A 9,147-nucleotide genomic window follows, 5' to 3' on the forward strand; every position below is an offset into this window, starting at 1 on the left:
GCTTACCCCTTTGGACTGTTGTCTATTTGGTGCAAGTGACGTGTTCATTCTTCAAGGCAGAAACTCTTGTCACTCTACCCACACAAAAGTACTATATTTAAGTTGGTGCGTATGCAAGCTGTATGCACATCAGCCTACCCAGGCCGTCTCATATTCTCTTATCCAATCAGCACCGGCTTATCTCCTCCTCTTCTGGGCTTGCAGCTGCCGTCAGAGTAATTCCCATACGTTTATGTGAGCTGGATCTTTTGGAAGCAGTCCACCAGTCCACCATACCGCTTGGATGAGCACCCAGAACTGGAAATGTTAGCCCTGAGCTACGATTACCTCTGGCAGCACTTCTTCACTTCACTCTTTAGTTAAATTCAGTTTTTAATATGTTCAGGATGTAATTACTCCCTAAGCTGAATAAGGTGCACCCACTTTCCATTTCAAGTACCTTGTTTTGTTTTGTTTTTTTCCTGGAGTCTTCCCAGGTCAGTGGCAGCAGGTGGCTGCCATTCTTAACACTCATATTGGGAATTAAAGAAGTAAGTCCTGTATAGGCCCTGAGGCCCATTGATGCCAGTGCTGATCTCTGGATTCTGCCGTATGAAGCGGATGAGGGATTGTTGATGGGTTTTATGTATGGTGTTTTGCAGTGGGAGGGGCTGTGGGCGTGTGCTGTGGCTGCTGTTTTGTCAGGGTGAAGCTTATCTATATTTTAATAGCCAAGGGGCTTCTGTGTGTGTATGGCTTAGATCATGGAGAAACTAGGGAGAGCTGACATTTGCCGTTTGGTGTGCTTATATATTTTGGGTTGAGGGTGAACACTGCAAAAACAAAGTTGATAGGACTAATATATTTTTGGAGAAATTAGCAGTTTTAGCTAATAGCAGTGAACAATGGACATTGTGCTGCAGTGCACCATGGGAGTTTGGGGATTGGGGATTTTAAATGTTATTGTGGTTTAGGATGGTTTAACAGTGTTGTTAGTGTTATTGATTTATTGGGTTTTGGTAGTTCAGTTGGTTCCGCCATCATCTCTGTTTGTAGGTGTGTAAAAATAAAAGCACCTGTTTGTGGCAGAAAGCAGAAAAAACAAAAAGCTCTAACTTTGACCACGGACAATCTAGGGAGAGTTGACATTTGCCGTTTGGTATGCTTATGTATTTTTGGTCAAGGATGAACGCCGCCAAAACGGAACAGAACTAATATTTTTGGAGAAACTTCAAATATTGGCTGACAACACTGAGCAATGGATGTTGATAATTACATTCTGGACTCACACGCCATTCCAGCAGGGGGCGGTAAGTCACCTATATATTAAAAGCGTGTTCACGATTTTATTCAGTAAGCTCAATATAAATCAAATCAAATCAATTTAATTTATATAGCGCCAAATCACAACAAACAGTTGCCCCAAGGTGCTTTATATTGTAAGGCAAAAGCCATACAATAACTACAGAAAAACCCCAACGGTCAAAACGACCCCCTATGAGCAAGCACTTGGCGACAGTGGGAAGGAAAAACTCCCTTTTAACAGGAAGAAACCTCCAGCAGAACCAGGCTCAGGGAGGGGCAGTCTTCTGCTGGGACTGGTTGGGGCTGAGGGAGAGAACCAGGAAAAAGACATGCTGTGGAGGGGAGCAGAGATCAATAACTAATGATTAAATGCAGAGTGGTGCATACAGAGCAAAAAGAGGTGAATAAAAAGAAACAGTGCATCATGGGAACCCCCCAGCAGTCTAAGTCTATAGCAGCATAACTAAGGGATGGTTCAGGGTCACCTGATCCAGCCCTAACTATAAGCTTTAGCAAAAAGGAAAGTTTTAAGCCTAATCTTAAAAGTAGAGAGGGTGTCTGTCTCCCTGATCTGAATTGGGAGCTGGTTCCACAGGAGAGGAGCCTGAAAGCTGAAGGCTCTGCCTCCCATTCTACTCTTACAAACCCTAGGAACTACAAGTAAGCCTGCAGTCTGAGAGCGAAGCGCTCTGTTGGGGTGATATGGTACTACGAGGTCCCTAAGATAAGATGGGACCTGATTATTCAAAACCTTATAAGTAAGAAGAAGAATTTTAAATTCTCTTCTAGAATTAACAGGAAGCCAATGAAGAGAGGCCAATATGGGTGAGATATGCTCTCTCCTTCTAGTCCCCGTTAGTACTCTAGCTGCAGCATTTTGAATTAACTGAAGGCTTTTTAGGGAACTTTTAGGACAACCTGATAATAATGAATTACAATAGTCCAGCCTAGAGGAAATAAATGCATTAATTAGTTTTTCAGCATCACTCTGAGACAAGACCTTTCTAATTTTAAAGATATTGCGTAAATGCAAAAAAGCAGTCCTACATATTTGTTTAATATGCGCTTTGAATGACATATCCTGATCAAAAATGACTGCAAGATTTCTCACAGTATTACTAGAGGTCAGGGTAATGCCATCCAGAGTAAGGATCTGATTAGACACCATGTTTCTAAGATTTGTGGGGCCAAGTACAATAACTTCAGTTTTATCTGAGTTTAAAAGCAGGAAATTAGAGGTCATCCATGTCTTTATGTCTGTAAGACAATCCTGCAGTTTAGCTAATTGGTGTGTGTCCTCTGGCTTCATGGATAGATAAAGCTGGGTATCATCTGCGTAACAATGAAAATTTAAGCAATACCGTCTAATAATACTGCCTAAGGGAAGCATGTATAAAGTGAATAAAATTGGTCCTAGCACAGAACCTTGTGGAACTCCATAATTAACTTTAGTCTGTGAAGAAGATTCCCCATTTACATGAACAAATTGTAATCTATTAGACAAATATGATTCAAACCACCGCAGCGCAGTGCCTTTAATACCTATGGCATGCTCTAATCTCTGTAATAAAATTTTATGATCAACAGTATCAAAAGCAGCACTGAGGTCTAACAGAACAAGCACAGAGATGAGTCCACTGTCCGAGGCCATAAGAAGATCATTTGTAACCTTCACTAATGCTGTTTCTGTACTATGATGAATTCTAAAACCTGACTGAAACTCTTCAAATAGACCATTGCTCTGCAGATGATCAGTTATCTGTTTTACAACTACCCTTTCAAGAATTTTTGAGAGAAAAGGAAGGTTGGAGATTGGCCTATAATTAGCTAAGATAGCTGGGTCAAGTGATGGCTTTTTAAGTAATGGTTTAATTACTGCCACCTTAAAAGCCTGTGGTACATAGCCAACTAACAAAGATAGATTGATCATATTTAAGATCAAAGCATTAAATAATGGTAGGGCTTCCTTGAGCAGCCTGGTAGGAATGGGGTCTAATAAACATGTTGATGGTTTGGATGAAGTAACTAATGAAATCACCGGCCTCAGAGGATGTCCATTCAGTTGTTGTAAATACGTCAAAAATACGTGGATGACACAAGAAAGTGAAAACGTATTTACATTGTGGGCCATTTAAAAATCAAATGACAAAATAGAAGTAATAATAAAATAAAATGATAACAATGATAATAATAGTGTTTATATGATAACAAGAACCCAAACAATTTATAAAAACTTTAAAGACAGTGAATTAACATTAAAAAATTAAGTAATTAACAGGAAATAAAAGGGTTGCGTTCACCTGCCGCTGAAACAATTCCCCACAGCATGATGCTGCCACCACCATGCTTCACTGTAGGGATGGTGCCTGGTTTCATGGAGTTTGCCAAAAGCCAAACTCCAGGAAACCAGCTCCAAGTGTCTTCTGTCTGGCCACTCTACCATACAGGCCTGATTGGTGGATTGCTGCAGAGATGGTTGTCCTTCTGGAAGGTTCTCCTCTCTCCACAAAGGAATGCTGGAGCTCTGGCAGAGTGACCATCGGGTTCTTGGTCAAATCCCTGACTAAGGCCCTTTTCCCCCCCGATCACTCAGTTTAGACAGGCGGCCAGCTCTAAGAACAGTCCTGGTGGATCCAAACATCTTCCATTTATGGATGATGGAGACGACTGTGCTCATTGAGACCTTCAAAGCAGCAGAAATGTTTCTTTACCCTTCCCCATATTTGTGCCTCGAGACAATCCTGTCTGAGTTTTACAGACAATTTCTTTGACTTCATGCTTTGTTTGTGCTCTGACATGCACTGTAAACTGTGGGACCTTATAGATAGACAGGTGTGTGTCTTTCCAAATCATGTCCAATCAGCTGAATTTACCCCAAGAGGACTCCAATTACGCTGTAAAAACATCTCAAGGATGATTAGTAGAAACAGCATGCACCTGAGCTCAATTTTGAGCTTTCTTGGAAAGGCTTTGAATACTTATGTTCATGTGTTTTCTTAGTTTTATTTTTAATAAAGTTGCAAAACTCTCAAATATATATGTGTATCTATCTATCTATCAATCGATCGATAGATACATTTGTATTGTCATTGTGGGGTATTGTGTGTAGAATTTTGACAGGAAATAATGTATTTAATCTATTTTGGAATAAGGCTGTGACATATAGTTGTATGCAAACGTTTGGGTACCCCTGATAATTTTCATGATTTTGCTTTATAAATCATTGGTTGTCTGGATCAGAAATTTCAGTTAAATATGTCATATAGCAGAAAAACACATTGATATTTGAGAAGTGAAATAAAGTTTCTAGTATTTACAGAAAGTGTGCAATAATTATTTAGACAAAATTGGGCAGGTGATTAAATTTGGGCACCCTTGTCATTTCATTGATTTCAATACATTTAGCACTAATTACTGGAACACAAAATTGGTTTGGTAAGCTCATTGACCCTTGACCTCCTTACATAGGTGAATCCAATCATGAAAAAGGGTATTTAAGGTGGCCATTTACAAATGTTTCCCCTCTTTGCATCTCTTCTAATGAGTAGCAAAATGGGAGCCTCGAAACAACTCTCAAATGACCTGATAACAAAGATTGTTCAACATCATGGTTTAGGGGAAGGATGCAAAAAGCTATCTCAGATATTTCAGCTGTCAGTTTCCACTGTGAGGAACATAGTGAGGAAATGGAAGACCACAGGCACAGTACTAGTTAAGGCCCCAAGTGGCAGGCCAAGAAAAATCTCAGATAAGCTGAAGCGAAGGATGGTGAGAACAGTCATAGTCAACCCACAGACCTGCTCTAAAGACCTACAACATGATCTTGCTGCAGATAGTGTCTCTGTGCTTCGTTCAACTATACAGCGCACTTTGTACAAGGAGATGCTGTATGATGCTTTAATGCAGAGGAAGCCTTTTCTGTGTACACGCCACAAACAGTCACTTGAGGTATGTTAAAGCACGTTTGGACAAGCCAGCTTCATTTTGGAATAAGTTGCCGTGAGTTATTTGGACATAACAAGGGGCGGTATGTATGGCTGAAAAAGAACACAGCATTCCAAGAAAAACACTTGCTACCTACAGTAAAATTTGGAGGTGGTTCCATCATGCTGTGTGGCTGTTTGGCCAGTGCAGGTACTGGGAATCTTGTTAAAGCTGAGGGTCACATGGATTCCAGTCAATATCAAGAGATTATTGAGAACAATGTTCATGAATCAGTGACAAAGTTGAAGTTGCGCCGTTGCTGGATCTTTCAACAAAACAACGACCCTAAACACTGCACATTCTTGCAGAGGAACAAGTACAACGTTCTGGAATGGCCATCTCAGTCCCGAGACCTGAATATTGTTGAAAATCTGTGGTGTGATTTTAAGCGGGCTGTCCATGCTCGGAAACCAACAAACCTGAGATGTTTTGTAAGGAAGAATGGTGCAAAATTCCTTCAACTAGAATCCAGACTCTCACTGGAAGCTGTAGGAAGCATTTAGAGGCTGTTATTTATGCAAAAGGAGGATCTACTAAATATTGATGTATTTTTTTCTGTTGGGGTGCCCAAATTTATGCACCTGCCTAATTTTGTTGAAAGAATTATTGCACACTTCCTGTAAATCCTATAAGCTTCATTTAACTTCTCAGATATCACTGTGTTTGTCTACTATGATATATTTAACTGAAATTGCTGATCCAGACAACAATGATTTATAAAGGAAAATCATGGAAATAATCAGGGGTGCCCAAACTTTTACATACAACTGTAACGTGGAAAAAGTGCAGCACTGTGAATACTTTGTGGATGCACTATAACATCAATAATACTAATCACAATGATAATTTAAAAAAAAGAAATCTTTCCTTGTAAATTCCCAAACCAGCTGTCACAGACCTTACACCAGACTTTGTTGATTTTTCCACTTAGAATTGTACAAATCCAGTGTGGCTGAGAAATTAGTGTCTTCTCCGTATATAGACGTATGAAATTACATGACATCTATTTTCTCATTGCAGCCAAATGGCCTGTAAGCCTGCACGTTGCATCATGGTAATGGCAAAATATATATACTCTGTACACAGATCTCAGTGAACACTGGGTCTCTATTTGATCCACTTTAACATTTTTCTAGGAAATTTAACAGAGAGAAAATGATTAAATAACCCCTGGCTGTATTTTCGCATGAGAAAGGTGTTTGTGTTTAACGCAAAATCAAAAATGCACAGCTAAAAGTCCAACATGGTTTCCGGGGGCCACTTGTGACATAGTGGATTCTGCACCATATTTTCTACATATGAGGACATGTGACTGCGTACTGCTTTAAAATGAATATTTCCTGTGAAGTTTAAGCTAAGTGTTCTGTCACTGGTGTGTTGGACATCATTTGTGAGCTGTGATTTTTCGACTTTTCCACTGCCTGCTCTCTTAAAGCTGTGCTGTTGCCTGAAACCTGATCACAGCCTCTTCAGCAGGTCAACACATTCTTATTGTTATCGGTCATGTCATCACATTGTTTTTGATTTTCTTCTATGAGTACTGCAAGTTCTGATGGAACACAAGTGTGCGTATCTTAGTGATTTTTGCAGCCTGTGTTGAGTTTTGAGAAGTGTTTGATCCAGTTGATCAGACTGCTCTCTGGGACATCCTGATAATTCATGGGATCCCCAAGAAACCATTGGACATCATGGCCAACCTGTACATACACACTGCAGAGTGCAGGAACAGACCCTGAGTTTGTCACTCGTGAAAACTGGTGTTTGTCAGGGATGTGTTTTGGTTCCTACACTGTTCAGTGCTTGCGTGGACTGAGTGTTGGGTCAGGATGTGGAAAGCAGCGACTGATCTTTGCGAAATCAACAGTCTGATTGCTCGCTCAGCTTCTCAAGTGCTGCAATTAGTGTCTGGGTTTGCGATTGTCCTGGATCAAGACTGAGATTCAGGCTTTTAATAACTTTGTGGATTCAGCCATCAGAAGTGTGTCTCTCTGTGGTCCAAATTTTTAGGGTCCCGGTGCTACCTGTCTACCTGTATATACAGTAAGAACAGTGAGACTTGGACATTAACAGTGAACTAAGATTATGACTGGCTGTCTTTTGGTACCAGGTCTCTCCTCCTACTGTTAGGTTTGGACCAGATTTCTATTTTCTTTGGACCAATTTCTTGGACCCAGGAAAGGTGCTGCCTGTTGCATTCTGGTTAAAGATAAATGAGCGAAGCCGGATTACAGCTCGACTGCTTTCATTCCGCAGAACCACAAAAGGAAAAGACTCATGTTGTCCAATCAGACAAATGTTTGACCTCAGTCTGGTTCAGTGGCAGCTTCTTGTTGCCTTTTACAGCAATTCTCAGCAAGAGCCAAAAAAAAAAACTACTTATGGGTCTTTCTCCTTCTCTCCCGCCCCACTTAGAGCTCTGGGGGATGTAAACTTTCCTTTCTGGGAGTTGCTGTTTACAGCTGGTACAGTTCCTGGGTGTGTTTCCAATGTCCCTTGAAGATGGTCCACATTTAAACCTGTTAGCCACCTGCCAAGTGTAGCTTTTAGCATGAAGAATGACCTCCCTGAGGATGTGGTTTTTAACTCATATTTGGGCTTCCACAGGCTGCTGGAAATGCCGTCAAGCGAGCGTCAGACCACCTTGTGAAAGCTGCAAAGAACGCAGCATTGAGGATCAGGACGACCAGCCGTGGTCTTCAACAGTCGATGTGGGCGGCATCGCTCAGGTGAGTCGACGTGCAGCCGGAGCGTGGCGGCTGTGGGCAGTGTGTCTCTGATGTGTTGACGGGCTGCGTTGTGTTGCAGATTCTTGCTGCTCAGGAGGAGATGCTGCGGAAGGAGAAGGAGTTGGAGGAGGCCAGGAAGAAGCTGGCCATGATCCGACAGCAGCAGTACAAGTTCCTCCCGTCCGAGCTGGCGGAAGAAGGAGGACGGCGAGTGAGCGTGGTGTCAGTCAGTCGACACTCAGGATCCGACCAGCACAATTAACTCCTTCACAATAAGCATTTCACAGGGAGAAAAAAAAAGTATCATGATGTTTCATCTGTTTTCTGTATTTAATTTGAAGCGAAATAATGCCAATAACGATTACTTTTGATATAAATATGTGCCTTAAGTCGTTACATTTGATTATATTATGACCATTTACATTTCAGTATAACGCTTGGCTCTTTTGTAGCTATGCTTGTTATGGGGTTGTTGTTGGTTTTGTTGCATGTCTTTGTTGTGTACATGTTGTGTATTTTCTTTCTGCCAGTGGATTCTGCTCATCTTTACTGTTAGAATTTTACTGTTGGGTCATTCCGCATCATATCAGACAGCATTTGGAGCGTGTTGCTGACCACATCATTTGTTGTTCAGACCTTTACCCTAGTTGTTATTTGGGCCATTAAAAAAAGTTCTGTTTGATATTTGGTTTATATTGAGATGCTCACTTTTTCACTGTAAAGTGTTTAATTTTCATTGTCTACTGGCTTCAACTGGGAAAACCATTTCGGGGCGTTTCAGTATCGACCCAGTGATAATTCCTGGAGTCATAATAGTTTGTTATACAAATAAGGAGGCTGCTAAGGCAGCAACACCAGTCTGTGCTTTCAGTTATTGGACTTTTTTCACTGTAGTGTTTAATTTCATTGTCTACTGGCTTCAACTGGGAAACCATTTCGGGCATTTCAGTATCGACCCAGTGATCATTCCTGGAGCCATAATAGTTTGTTATACAAATAAGGAGGCTGCTAAAGGCAGCAACACAGTCTGTGTTTTTCAGTTTTATTTATATATATATATATAAATATATATATAAAAAATGTGATCTTTGATTGATATGTAACAACTTAAGTTTTCTTAAACTATTTACAAATGACTCCAAAGAACAAAGCT

The 9,147-nt window shown here is 40.8% G+C and overlaps 1 protein-coding gene across 1 annotated transcript in view; it reads left to right on the forward strand.

Moving 5' to 3' along the window:
• The window catches only part of tln1 (talin 1), a 198,656-nt gene extending 190,228 nt beyond the window's left edge, over nucleotides 1–8,428 (forward strand). The window contains 3 exon segments of the mRNA XM_034193096.1: nucleotides 7,873–7,933; nucleotides 7,936–7,994; nucleotides 8,074–8,428. Of these exon segments, the coding sequence (XP_034048987.1) occupies nucleotides 7,873–7,933; nucleotides 7,936–7,994; nucleotides 8,074–8,256 (303 nt within the window). The 3' untranslated portion in view covers nucleotides 8,257–8,428.
• Nucleotides 8,429–9,147: the final 719 nt, after the last annotated feature.

This window comes from Thalassophryne amazonica, chromosome 17 (assembly GCF_902500255.1).
Source record: "Thalassophryne amazonica chromosome 17, fThaAma1.1, whole genome shotgun sequence".
Lineage (NCBI taxonomy): Eukaryota > Metazoa > Chordata > Actinopteri > Batrachoidiformes > Batrachoididae > Thalassophryne > Thalassophryne amazonica.